This window comes from Archocentrus centrarchus, chromosome 22 (assembly GCF_007364275.1).
Source record: "Archocentrus centrarchus isolate MPI-CPG fArcCen1 chromosome 22, fArcCen1, whole genome shotgun sequence".
NCBI lineage: Eukaryota > Metazoa > Chordata > Actinopteri > Cichliformes > Cichlidae > Archocentrus > Archocentrus centrarchus.
In genome coordinates, this window is record NC_044367.1 from 28579352 (window position 1) to 28594439 (window position 15088).

The window sequence follows — 15088 nt, forward strand, 5'->3', positions numbered from 1 at the left end:
GTGGTGTAGCAGTCATCCTCTTATTGAGGATAACAAGAACTAGCTAACTGCATGCTTGTGTAAAAAAACTTGTCATCACTGTAAAGTGTCCATTGACGAATTGTGTTGTTTAGGATTCAGTGCACCTACAAGCATCGATGTCTCAGCTCTGATAGATTCCACTGACCGAGCAGCACACAGAGAAGGGGAGCTGTATAGGGCGCCTGCTTCGGCACTGCTGCTGAATCCATAGCAAATGCACACATTTCAACACTCGCTGTGAGTGACAAAGTGCTGGCTGCCAGCGCTCACACAGTCAGACATCATAATCACAGAGGTGCTAAAAATAGGGGACCATATTCATGGGAATGCTTTAGAAGCTCATTGGAGTTATTGCTGTTCGCCGTGGTGACTAGAAGTTTTACCAAGATACTCCTCACTGCTGCACTCCGATCCTGCTCAATAATACAGAAGCATTTATTTTTAGACAGTAGTGGTCAGCTAGTCTTATTCAGTGATACAGGTGCTTGTGTGAGACTTTGATGTATAAGATATAGAGCTGAAGGAGTGTGCACTGCACAGCAGACCATATGTGGAAAATGCCTGTTTTATTTGGGCTCTTAGCACACCGTCCCATGCTCCATCATTATGCAGGTTGCAAGAAGTGCTTTAAAACAGTAAGCAGTCAGACACCAATTTAATTACACTACATTAAAGTGACAGCATGGTTCTGTGTAGATCTGCATGTGTGCGCTGCAGTATGTAACCATATGCAGTCTGTCCTACAGGCAGGTGGCAGATGAGAAATGCATGTAAGGCCTTGACTGAAAAATAAATTATGTGTCACTTCTGCACCTTTTACCCCATTCATGGCTTCACCTCTGCTTTACCAGCGACAACTCAGCCTTTCAATGAGAGCTTGATGATTCACTGAGAAATCTTTACTCATCCTAACAGGCAATTTCTTTACTTAAAGAGAAGGGCGCCTAATTAAAAACTACTGCCTGCATTTAAAAAAAAGTACAAAAAAAATAATTGGAAACTGACACCATTTTCTTCCCAGGAGCACTTTGAAAATTGAAGGTCGCTTTTTTCAAGCTATTTCTAAGGCTGCTGTCACATTTGCTTGCATGCACAAGCACGCATCCACTTACATGCCCACACAAAAGAGTCGTCGATGAGAGTCTTGTGTGGACTTTGCCTCCTTGGCAGTGACACGATAAGGCTCTCATAATCTATTTGAAGATGCAGCGCAAACTTCAAACGCTACATTTCTGCGTGCAGTGATGTCATTTTGGTGTACAGAGGTGCAGCGGTGAGCGTCTAAAAGTGAATGTTGAAACATTCAGGAGGTTCTTTTCTTATTCATTCACTCAGGGGGGCAGATTTCTGCACGTCCCAACCTTTTCTCCTACCTTACAGCCCACACAAATCCAACGTCTTCCTCCATTTCTGTCTGCGGCCTGTTTCTGTACCTCACTTTGTTTTGTGAATGAATCTGTTTTGGCTGGAGCAGAGGGATGCAGAGAGAGTGCAGGGGATGGATGGGATGCTGCTTTCTGAATCTAAAGACGCATGACACCCAAGTGTGTGTATATGAGTCTGAGGATATCAGTGCATACCTGCAGTCAGTTAATGACCTTTGTGTTGTGGTGGGATAACACATGCAGATGGGTGTCCCTACATTCTCCCAGTGTTACTGTACTGACACGTACCCCTCAGGCATGACTCTTTATAAGGTCTGTTAGCAAGCTGGTATGCTGTGTAACCTTTCTCGCTATTCTAATTGCACAGCAGTAAATAGAAATAGTTTGATATCAATACTGATGACAATTTTAAAGGTTGTCCTTTGAAAGTTTGCTCAGCAGAGAATCTCTCATCAGCTGCACGCCTTTGAAACTCTTTGACTAGAGACAAAGGTGAATCATCTCGTGGTCTAAATGGAATTATAATTATGTCCCTGAAGACCTCCTATGTCAAAATATAAAACCTCATAATAATGCAAGGGCAACGCACCATCCGATTTCAAGTGGGTTCTCCCAGCAATACCATTACTGCTGGCCACAGTCTCAGCCCTTTTACAACCAAGTCTTTATCAGATCGTTTTGACTGAGCTCAGCTTAAAAAAAACACCTCAGTGAACCTCCAGGTAAAGGTTTAGTGTTTTAACCACCTCAGTGTGGTCAGGCTGTTAGAATATCATTCTAAAACCCTCAGTTTCTTTTTTTAAAGTTACTTTAAGGCTCCAAACACAACAATATAGAATGAGCTAGAAAAACAAGGCTTTCTGTAGGCTGCTCGCACTGATTACAGTCCACCCTGTTGGTTTTCACCTTTGCAGAGCTGTTCTCCAGGTGCTCAGTGCTTAAATTATAAATTAAGCATGAGAAAAGTGTCCTCATTCCTGGTGTGGGAATGCCGTTTAGTCTGATATTGAGAATGAAATTTAGCGTCACACTGGGGTAAAGAAAACATCTCAAATTCATACGAGCACTTTGAGGTAAATTAAGGTCAGCAGAAGCAAAGCAATGATCTTTTTTCCTGAATAGTTTTATGATAATCTCGAGGAGTGAAAAGTTTACTGTTTAGTATGGAGTCTTTCTGCACCCGGAGGCTCACTCTGTGTTTTTATATCAGCTTTGTTAGAAACCAAACATCTGTGTCATGTTGGCTGATGTACTGATCTTTGCATTTCATGTATCACAACATGGTTTTTTATATATATATATATATATATAGCTTTGACCTTCATCCGCCCCTGCAAACACATCCCTGCACTTTGCACCCTTTTGAGTGGCTCTTAATTCCCTGCTTCACTCTTCATTTACTTGCACTCTTCTCTGGTGGTGCATGATGTAAAGAAGTGAGGTGAAGGTCACACAGTAACTTTGCTGCATCACTGTGTCCTACGGTGCTTCATTGTTAATTTAACTCAACTATATGAGTTTGGCCTCAAGTGACAATGCAATGGTATGTAACAGCTTGTGACTGCAGGAAGGGTTTAACTGTAATATTTATCGGGTTTGTGCATACGGAGGTTACTAAGTAACATACTAAATGTGTACATTACTCAGATATGCCACACTATACTTTGATCTATCCTTTGATCTGTGATTTTAACCTATACCTGTTGGTACATGTATGCGGTTTTTGCACATGTGAGGAGGGATTGTGGGTAAATTGGTCAAAGGATGTTAAATATGGAGCTGCCGGGCACGAGGAGAAGAGGAAGACCTCAGAGAAGATTCATGGATGTAGTAAAGGAGGACATGCAGAGGGTTGGAGTGACAGGAGAAGGATAGGATGAGATGGAGACAGATGATCTGCTGTGGAAGAAGAGTTAGGTGGTTATAATATCATAATATCTGCTATAGATAAGAACCTAAGACATACCTGTGGGACAATTTGGTTGCTTCACTCGTGCAGGAGTTTGTGGGAAAACAAGCAGAGATGTTGTGCGTTACAATAAGACATTTACTCGACTTTGGGGAGTCTGTTTTGGCTCTCGCCATCTGTTTGTTTTTGTGTTTGTGTCTGACACTGCGCTCTCACAGGCTGGTGACATGTCAACCATAAAACAGGTCCTACTTTATCTGCTTTTTGAGTCAAAAAAGTCATATTTTATTCAATAACACTGGAAACTAGAAGCTGAATCCAGAAACGCAACATTTGACCTCACATTAGCTTTTTTTGGCTCAGAGGAGCTCCCCCTGCTGGCTGTTAGAGAGAATGAACGTTTAAGGCACTTCTGCAACAGCTTCACTTCACACCTGGAAACTTGGTCCATGTTTATATGCAGTTTATCAATCTTACTGCTTCTATTTCTATTTAGTGTTATTACTACAAATAATTATTAGTAGCTTAACAAAGGCAAAGTGATGTTTAATCTATGTATTATGAAATATGCTGGATCCTTCTACCAGTGATAGAAAAGATCAGCAGAATAAAGTGAAGTCTAATAAATCTATTTCTATAAAACGACTCGTTCTCACTGGTACCGTGTGTTCATTCAGCCCTGCGAGGCTTTACTTCACCGTGTTCTTTACAGCCGATTCATTATGTTGGACTGCTTGTGTGTCTTACAGCTACTGCTGGGAGGTGCATCCGTATCACCTGCTCAGTCTGTCCACCACTGCTGATGGGATAGAAAGAGAGCAGACAGTGTTCAGGCAGAGCTTTGAAATGCACTGGAGTGAGTCTGTTTCCCGTCTCTCCATTAGCTCACCAAGAGTTGCACTCTGTCCCTCAGCAGCAGGCAGAAAGATATCCTATTATATACTGCCACTTGTGATAATTGCCTATACCCAGTAGTGTTACTGTGTGTATGAAGGTAGTGAGTCTTGCACCTTTGGGTTAAGAGTACATCATGGTCAAACCAGCCTGTTGTCCTGAGCCTCAGATCACGAGCAGAGCAATTAAATGACCAGGATGCACTGGAGTCTAACTTGTTATAGGCGCGTCCAGTAGAACCAGTACCACCAGTTTATCTCCCACACAGCTCCCAGTGTGGGAGATAAAAACAACAAAACTTGTTTATGTGCAGTTTTCTGAGTCATCCGGGTCACCGTAGTCTGGAGTGACCACCGTGACCTAAACAAGATTAGGACTTGTTTAGTTCCGTTTCTTTTGTTTCATAACTTTTATCCATTTATGAAGCTGGTTAAAGTCTGGTTAAAGTCTGGTTAAAGTCTGGTTAAAATCTGGTTAAAGTCTGGTTAAAGTCTGGTTAAAGTCTGGTTAAAGTCTGGTTAAAATCTGGTTAAAGTCTGGTTAAAGTCTGGTTAAAATCTGGTTAAAATCTGGTTAAAGTCTGGTTAAAGTCTGGTTAAAATCTGGTTAAAGTCTGGTTAAAGTCTGGTTAAAGTCTGGTTAAAATCTGGTTAAAGTCTGGTTAAAATCTGGTTAAAGTCTGGTTAAAGTCTGGTTAAAGTCTGGTTAAAATCTGGTTAAAATCTGGTTAAAGTCTGGTTAAAGTCTGGCTCCATCAGCAGAAGACAAAACAATCTTCCAGACAAATGGTCGTACTTTAAACCCGGGCTCATCTACAGAGAGCCGATATCAGAGAGGTTCTCCGTGGGCTCGAATGGTGCGTGACTCACCTGAGTTGGTCTGTTTGGTTGTTCATCTCAGTTAATGAGTGTGCGTTTGGTTGTTTCCCTCCTCTGCTGCTGTAATACTGTAAAGTGTGTCTCTGTGAACGAAGGCACGTAGCTCTGTGTCAGCTCGGTCCTGGACATGAATCTATATTTAAACCAACAACAGGAAGGTTTTAAAGAGAAGGCCTGTTTTTCTCACTGTGCAGACACACACACACACACACACACACACACACACACACACACACACACACACACACACACACACACACACACACACACACACACACAGACCCACACCTAAACCCCGCCATACAAACTTTAAGGGATGCAGGAGAAATTTCTATTAGTCCATAAATTCAGTCAGTTCTGTTACTATAACCTGATTTATGACCACGTAATGCTACATTTGTGTCTGTGGGTCTGAGTTGATATTATAAATGTAATGTGATTTTAGAGCTTCAGTCCCTGAACCGGCTGCTCTGGAAGGATCCAGCAGGTCTGCTGGGCGGGTTGAACTGAGCACGACTGGAAGCAGGATGAGGCCTTTAGTCCTTCAGGGCAGCTCTTTGAATCTCTTTTCTTTTGGTGCCCTTGCACTGACTGAAGCAAACTGCACATTAAATAATAGATTTAACAGGTGATTAGAACGAACTGGGTTTGAGGTTATTTTGTAATGCATGGCTGTCCCTGGTCTGAATTCAGACCAGCTGTTTAAATCTTTGTATGTTAGAAAGCAGGTATGGATAACTGCCTGATATATGAAACCTGATTATCAATTGTGTTTTTTCCAGGTGGCCCAGTTTTGTGTGTCCGCGGGATCGTTCTGGGTTGTGTAAATCTGTCGCTAAAACATGACATAAATCCTGTCTTGCACTTAGAAAGACAAACAAACAGATGCCTAACGCGCTCTGGAATGCGAAATTCGATGACTTGCTTCCCGACTCCAATCCCTTTAAAGCGTAAATGAGAGGCGAGTAACGGGAGTGGCCCTGACAGCTTGTTTTCCTCCCTCCTCCAGTGCCAGCCAGCAGCATTAGTTACAGCTGTGCATCATGCAGCTGTTTTGGGTGATGCAAGGCAATAATTTTGTCATAATCTCTGCAGAGCTATCCATTTATATTTATAACTTTCATCCCAACTTTTACATGCAGAGCCCGGATTACAGCGCATTCAGACACAAGGATGAGTCTTTCTGATATTCCTACAACCACTAATGTATATGCTCAGCAGTACAAACTACACAATCACATAAAATCACAATAAAATTATGTATTTATTCTGGCCCTTTAATAAATAACCAAATTATTCCCAGTTAATTTGTTTCCACAGTTGCAGCCATTGTGTAGTTACAGTGAACTATCAGCACCACGGTGAGTCGGTGAAGTCTGCTAACATTCATTTTTCTGTTCTCACATAATTGTGTGAATCTAATTTGTAATAATTTGATGTTACAGGGTTTGCACCACTTGTAGCCAGATGCTGTTCACGCTGAAAAGCTCCAGTTCAGTTCAGTTTGTCTTTGATTGAAGTTCCAAGCTCAGAATTTTTAAAATGATGGCGTTTATTAGGACCTGGCTGGGTTGGCTTTCCTCTGCCGGTAGCAGTAAATGAGTTTCGATGATAAGAGTATGTGCCTGCTGCCCTCTCCTCAGATGAACGATGCAGAGTCTCGATAGCTCATTGAATGTCTCCCAGAGACAAGCCAAAAGGGTTCATTTCTATTTTTCAGGCTTTTCCCTCTTTTCTTGAAGGACCTTTATGTATGCGTCCCTCCTTAATTAAAAAGTACATTTATCTGATCTGGCTTGTTCAGTCCCAAAGAGGAGAGAAATAACTCTGAGCGGCAGAGGAGTGTGAGATAACCGGTGGGTGCAAATGTAAAGAAATGTTAACATAATCAGGAGGAAAAAATGGAGCTGAAAGAGAAAGAAGAGGTCCGACTATTGTTACAGTCAGTTTGGGTAACAGTCAGCCTGTCAGTCAGATGCAGGGACAAAGAGGGATTGATGGGACCTGCTGAGTCAGTCTCAGGTTGTTGTTTACATCCCTACAGCTTTTCTTCTAATAGAAAACATGCATATTAATGGTAATAATACCAATAATGATATTCAGTGTTGCAGCAAAGCTGAACAAAGCTGTTATCATAAAAAAAACCTGATTTTCACATCTGCACACAGATTATTCTACAATGTTTCCCAAGAACAAAACAGTCACTGACAAAGGACGAGAGATGATAGCAAAATATTTGAAGTTTAAAACTTTAAATCAATTAAATTTGTGGTGAATCCTCACAGAATAGACTGCAGGCATACATTATTGATTAGATAACTACCTCAGGCCTGGGAGCAGTGCAGTAATTGGCTATTGCATTGACTGCTAACACTTCCCGGCACAGCGAAGCTGCCGATGGAGCAGAGAGACTTTCTAAAATCGTCCCATTAATGTGACACGACCAGATTAACTGATTACACTGCCACGCTTGGATTATTAATGTATCATATGTGCCTTCACATACCATTTAATCCTACCTTTGGCTGTAGTCTGTACCTGTGTGTGCAGCAGAAAGGCCATAGATAAAGGTGAGAGCTGCTCCTTTTGATGCAAACGCTGTGAGAAGTTGTTCTCTGTTGCTACACTGTAATTGTGGGTCTCAGCATGGCTCGGTGCATTTCCGCTGAGCCCCGACTTGTTTACCTGCTTTGAGCTGTTGTGATATTGACATCTTTCCATCTCTTCTTCTCTTCCCCACCGTCCCTCTGTTTCCTGGAAGGTGTTGCCAGGCATACTGCAGAAGCATTGCTGCATCTTACCAGACAGGAACGCAGGTAAGGACCTAACAGATGTCCCCCTCTCCACTAATGACACCACTCACACATAGTGCTGGAATAGAAGGAGAGAGGCAGCCTGTGAGAGTAATGAGCAGGCTGTGATCCTGGGAATGGGTCATATGTATTCTTCTTCATCGATGCCTCTCACAGTGTCCTGATCATTATCCTCCTTACATTAAAATAGTCTTTCCCTACCTCACTGCTACCGCTGTCAAAATTAACATGTAGGGTGCTCTGAGTGAACTGATCTTCTCTACTTAACATTATTGAGGGAAGGGGAAAACTGGGGGAGCAGTTGTTGCCAACGTATGATGATGATGGACTTCTTCACATCGTTGCAGGTGTGAAGAGGTTGCTGATGAAATTGAAGAGCAGGGAGATATACTCAGGTACCTGGCCGCAGTCTTCACAATAATGGCTTTTCTTCTACCTTTCCTTTGGCAGCTCAGCCTCTCTAACCTCTCGGCTGCACCGACACTGCATGCACATGGCCTCCCACACCATCCATCCCACTAATTTATCAGTGCCGTGGCCATTTGGACATGTTAATAACAACTCCCTCTGCTGTTATGCACTCTGTACCTTCTGCTTCTCAGACACATTGCTAGAAAGCTAACTGCACACCCTTTCTAGGTGTGACACACATGCTTAAGTGCAGAGCAAGGGCACAGCAAGCCCGGGGAAAAAAGTTTCAGGTGTTGGCCTTTAGGACTGAGTTATAGCTGATAACTGTGTGATTTCTCGCAACATGAAATTATTGTTTGATGGGGCATATAGGTGAGATTATCTGCAAGCTGATAAAGAAGGAGACAAACCTGTAAATCACTAGTTTTAGTTTGATTCTGAGCAGAAAGGTTCCAAACCCGTCCTCTGTTTGTCTCATTGCTCAAAGGATGCAAGACAGGTGACACCTGCGGGCCTATTTTATATCAGGCAAGATTTAAAAATCTTGGTTTTATTTATTTATTTATTCATTTTTTAAAAATGATTTTACAAAACTTCCCATCTTAATAAGCTGCTGTTTAGCTGTGGTTGCTTGCAATCACCTCATGAATATGGAGGACCCCAGGGGGCACCTTTCCACTGGTCTTAGAACAGCACTGACAGAGTGAGCACATATTAAAATAACCTTATAATAACCTCATTAATATGGATGTCTGAATCTCTGAAACCTTTCCATTGAGATTTTGGGAGTCACTTATCTGGGACAGAGAGTTAACCGCTGGTTTATTTCATGATATTTGTGTGTGTGTGTGTGTGTGTGTGTGTGTGTGTGTTCACTGATCATCATTCAGCCACAGGTTCCCTTTCAAATACGAGTCGCGGCTTTTGCAGATTAACGTCTACCTTGGCATCCTGTTTCCATGGCAACATAGGTTGTCGATCGGCAGATCCAGGGACCGTGTTTTGTCTTCTCTGTACTGGTAGGAGGATGTAGTACATGGGCATGAACTAACACAGGCACTGGGTGGGGACGCTTTCGTTGAGGACTTTCGTATGCAGGCCTGAGGAGCGCCATGAGGGGAAAGGTTTAGTGTAGAAAGGTGAATGTTTCCAGGAAGAAGTCACACCCATAAAAAGACTGATATCAGTGACTGGTGAATATGATAAAGCTGCTGCATGGTGTGTGTCTGTGTGTTTTCATGTCCTTGTGCATGTCACTGAGTGCGGGGCGCCCTCTCCTGGTCAGTCTCCCAGCTTGCGTATCCCCTCAGAAAGGCGTTCTCATCTGTTCCCTGTTTCTGTTCTGTGAAAGGCTGCAAGCCGGAAGGAAGGGGCTTATCGTAATCTCAGACTCTCACTGTTATCAGCGTCCCTCTGCTCCTGCACTGCTCCATAAGCAGGACCCCTTGTGCTGATGAGCACTCAGCATTTCTATGCCACACATTCACAGATTTTCCCTATTTATAGACATTAATTAGTGTGTGAATATTTCACCATTCTGATGCCATTTTTCATATCCATGCTGAATTCCTTGCATCCTATTATCATCTCTTCCTATCCCAGATTTAAAGCCACTGCCAAATTTTACTCTGACATTTTTTACTAAACTAGTAATTTCCATTTATGTAATTTCATGTAATTCACTGTGGAAAAAAAACATATTTGACTAGAACATAAAGATTATATGCTCACATCCACTGAATGAGCATTAGGATGATTCAGTTGTAGACAGCAAGCACGTTCACATGTCCTACATTACCGTCTCTCAGCGACTGTGAGGCTGCTGCAGAGACTCGCTGATTGCTTCATTCAGTGAAGCCCTTCTGTCCTGCTTTGCAGTGTTTGGACATTCACTGTTTTGCATTCTTGTCCTTACGTCCCTGTTTTGTGTCAGTATCACACACAGAAACACACATTTCCATCACTCATCCCCTCAGCTTTGTTACTGTTCATCTTCTATATTTTACTATTAGAAAACTGCTGGTAAAAGTAATAAATATTCCTGTATCCTGACATGTACTTACATCTTTAAATATGTTTGTTGCATGAAATGCTAAGGGTAGCACACATGTGGGCATCATGTCTTATATGGGGTCTACAGCTGTGTTGTATGAGAACAGTAAAGCAAATAATTGACATCAGGGCTGAGTGCCCTGACAGCCTGGTGTATGAAGCTGTCCCTCAGTCTGCTCGTCCTGGCCTGGAGACTCAGCAGTTTCCTCCCTGAGGGCTGAGGAGGGTGTGTGACATGTGGGTGGGGTCCACAGCAATACAGCGGGCTTTTCAGGTGAGGCAGGTGTTATAGAGGCACTGATGATCTTCTCAGCTGCTCTCACGATGCACTGGAGGGTCCTGTGGCAAGACGCTGTGCAGGCACCATACCACACTGTGATGCAGCTGGTCAGGATGGTCTCGATCATGCCCCCCATCATGTGCACTTTGCACATGATGGGGGCTGGGGGTCTGGCTCTTCACAGCTTCCGGAGAAAGTAGAGGCACTGGTGAGCCTTCTTGGTCAGAGAAGTGGTGTTGAGGGTCCAGGAGAGATTCTCTGTGATATGCACACCCAGAAACTTAGTGCTGCTCACCCTCTCCACAGCAGCACCTTTGATGGTCAGAGGGGAATGGTGGGGGCGTGCTCCCCTGAAGTCCACAACAATCTCCTTTGTCTTCTTCACATTCAGTTTTGAGATGTTGCATGACTAGCAGTTTGATGCACTTCATGAGAATGGGGGTGGGTGCAACCGGACGGTAGTCACTGAAACAGGTGGGTGACGACTTCTTGGTGACAGGAGTGATGGAATCATCAGTGCACTTGGTGATGTATGCAATGATGGTGTCTGTGTACTCCTGAAGGTCAGTGGTATTATTGTAGGTGGCAGCTTGTTTGAACACATCCCGGTCTGTGGAGTTAAAACAGTCCTCTGAGGACCCTTCTGGCCACACTCATACCTGCTTTGTATGTTTTTATAGAGAAAATTTAGACAAACGTTACAGCAGGAATTGATTGACCTTGAAAGTAGCCTGTATGTAATGTAATGATATGTGATTAATGACATGTGATGTAATGATGTGGGGCCACTCAAATCAAACAAAGTCTGTGAGGTCCTTCTGCAGTAATACATATTTAGGACCTCCCTGCACTTTCACTGGTAGGTCAGCAGCAGCATTGATTAAGTTATACACAGCATGGGAAGCAGTAGCTGGGCGGGAGGTGGGCTGCGAAGCAGCTTGCACCGACTGTGGGCCCGATAAAGCACCGAAAACATTATTAGATTGAAAGAAAAGTTTCTAAATAGTAAATTCATAACTAAATATTGAGGAATAGTGATTTAAATTCATCTTAAGAATCCTAAAACATTTCAACTTGGGGACATTTCAAGTTGAAGCTGGTCCTGTGAGCAGTCCTCCTGAGTCTGCTGCTAAAAACAGCTAAAGTCCCTGAACTACATCAGCTAATAGCATTACTCTTCACCTCATGTAGCCCCTGTATGGAGTCACAGCAGGTCCATCTTAATATTTCTCTGTCCTGCTGTGAATCTCACTGACACAGGAGTGAATCAGCAGCTGCTCTATTAGCCTGTGTAATTAACGGGCGGGCTGTCGCTTTCTTTATGAGTGTGCCCGCCCTTTTTTTGTTAATGCACACACACCGTGTACATAATCACACATGCTTTCTGAACACGTACACTAGCTGGCCGCTGAACACATGGTGTCCTTCAGCACACTTGATATCAATCTGCAGGAAAGCGAGACAGCCGGGGAGAGCCTGTCTCCTTCTGATGGCTCTCAGATACCTCGATGCCAGGCCTGTTCATCATTCCCGCTCATCAGAAGACACCGAGAAAGAAAAGGGATCAAAAATACAAATATGAACTGCAGTTTGAACGAAGAGAAGGATGACAGAAAGAAGACAGGATGAGCTAATAAGTGAGAAGTGCGTGTGTGTATGTGTGTGTGTGTGTGTGTGTGCGTGCGTGCTGGAAAACTTCAACAGCTTTCTCTTGTCTGCTAAACTCTGCTGTAGATGATAATGAGTCGTGCACTATCTCCTCTCCTCAGCTTTTCCTACTTTCTTCTGTTAGTCTGGACCCTTGACGCTCGCCTCCTCCCACTCTCCTGCTCTCTCCTCCTCTGCGCTCCCTCCAGCACCACGAAGGCATACCCACTGAACTGTTACAGGAGTAGACTGTAGCTCCTGGCATCGTCCTCCAGCCCCACGTCTCTGTACATCCAGAGTACTGCGGCAACAAATTGATTGTGAACAAATATGACACAGAAACATAATGTATTAGAGGGAAACTCGGCTTTACTTTTTGAACATCTCCCACGAGGTGTCAGACATCTCCAAAGTAGGACATGCTGGTCAAGTTGCAGCTTTGCTGAATATTCATTACGCGGTCCTCTAAAAATTCTGAAAACTCTGAATTTAAGTTCATAATGTTTGTCGGTCGAGATGCCAGTCAGCACACTGAGGCCAGAGTTTCTGTGTGTGTGTGTGTGTGTGTGTGTGTACTGGCATTATACACACATTATATGGAAATGTATTAGTAATAGCACCAGGGAGATGGCCTCAGGTTTTGAATATTTACAGACAGCTTCATGCTGCTTGTGCTGGTATAGTTTTCACCTGAGATATTGGAGCACATGACCTTTATCTTGACCTTGAGCTCAGCTCACACAGGTGTACTGTATTTGAAAGGATCTGCATCAGAGGTGAACCCAGTCCAAATCAGGTTGTTTCAGCTGTTCCTAATCAGTTCTTCTTAACTGTGCGAGTAACCGACCTGTGAGCCAAAATGAAGCCAGTGTCTGCACTGAAGCACACGTCTCCCACCACCTCAGCATGAAGATCACTGTTAGTGTGAGATTGGATTTGAAAATTGGTGTTTAGCACAAATTAAAGACCTGATAAGATGAGGATAAAAAATATGACTGTGGAGCCTCTGATTCTAATGTCTCTAATCTGAGAAAAAAATAAAAACTATTCATGTACAAAAAACATTTTCATATGACATAATGATGACTGTGAATCTAAGAGAAAACACTGTTTGTTGTGTCATCTGAAAGGTGTGTATCTGTGAGTGCAGCCCACTTACCTGCCCATGAATGTGTTTGAGTGTGTGCTGCATCTCTCTGCAGGGACTCCTGTCAGTGAATTGCAGAGTGTGTGACGGGAAGACAGCTGGTCTCCGTGGACTGTCTGTCTCAGCTTGTCCCTGACATAATGAGCAAGCTGGGAGAAAGCTTTGATTTAACGCTGAGTCGTTCACTTCCAGCTCGCTCATTAATGGATGAGTGACGGCGGCAGGAAGTGAAGGAAATGGGAGGTTCTCCCTGTTTCTGCTGCTGCGCTGACAAACCTTTAATTCCTTTTAATAAACTGTGTCTCCTTCCTCCCGCCTTTCTCATCAGAAGTCACACACACGCTCACACACACACACACACACACGCTCATGCACACACACATATAATCACACTTTATGACGGCACACCACGCTCATCAACAGAGTGTCAGTTCACAGCCTTTCTCTAACTAATGGGGGACGTAGATGGTCCATTTTCTCTGTTGCTAAAGAGCTTTGCACTCTATCAGGCTCTCTGAGTTATCGCTTTAATCCTGCATGAAGACTGATTGCTCTGTAAGAGGGTGCATCTCCCGCTCATACCTGCTGAAACAGAATGAAATGAATGATGGAGCATCAAACTAGTGGGGCTACTGATCCTTTAGTGGTTAATGTTAATGACCTACTTGCCTGCCTACCTACCAACCACAGCAGATAATGACAGATCTTTTTGTTAATCCCACCCATGTGTCTAAATAACATACAGCTACATTATCTTGTTACTGTGAGTCCAAATCTCTCCTCAGTGGAGTCCTGTGATGTGCTGATTTCCCATAGTTTGGCATTTAAAATAATAAAGTCCATATGTAGAGCTCATACTTCCTGCCTGCTGTTTGCAAGGGCATCATTTTCACTCTGGCTGAGTTTAAAGGGTCACTGCTGACACTGAAAAAAGGTAATTCATCAAATTAATTGACTCAATTATTTGGTTAGTGCAACATAATGTCGAAATGTTTATGGCTGTTTTGTTACACTAACAATATTATAGAAAGTATAATAATTACTGTAATCATAATTTATTATTTGCTAGATGATGTAGATTAATATAAATGATGAAATCAAGTTGTATTATTTCTCCACTTCTGTAACCAAACTAATGTCCTTTGGTTAGCATCAGATTAATGTAAAATTAACTCTCCTGATCATTGTAAATGAGTGTGGGGCACAAACAGAGAGAAGGATCTGAGACAGACTCTGCTTAAAGCAGCTGACGTCTGGGATATTCATAGATGTACATAAAAAGTGAACAAAGCTAACAAAATTTTGAAGTCTTGGCGTCAGTTTATGGCTGTGTTTTTGGTTTTTGCCAAAATGAGAAGCACTGCACACTTTCACAACGCCCCTTAAACCATACATGGCTGTATTATCTATTTGACTCTACAAGAGACCATCCATCCATTCGTACATCCATCCATTCATCCATCCGTACATCCATCCATCCATCCATCCATCCATCCATCCATCCACCCGTCCGTCATCCATCCACCCGTCCATCCATCTGTCCATCCATCCATCCGTCTGTACATCCGTCCGTCCATCCATCTATCCGTCTGTACACCCATCCGTCCATCCATCCATCCGTCTATCCATCCACCCGTCCATCCATCCATCC

General features: G+C 43.1%; 1 protein-coding gene across 1 annotated transcript in view; it reads left to right on the top strand.

Moving 5' to 3' along the window:
• Positions 1-15088, top strand: part of dlgap2a (discs, large (Drosophila) homolog-associated protein 2a) — a 186811-nt gene that overhangs the window by 779 nt on the left and 170944 nt on the right. Inside the window, exon 2 of the mRNA XM_030719179.1 lies at positions 7849-7903. Within this exon, the coding sequence (XP_030575039.1) occupies positions 7849-7903 (55 nt within the window). The remainder of the gene's footprint in view (positions 1-7848; positions 7904-15088) is intronic.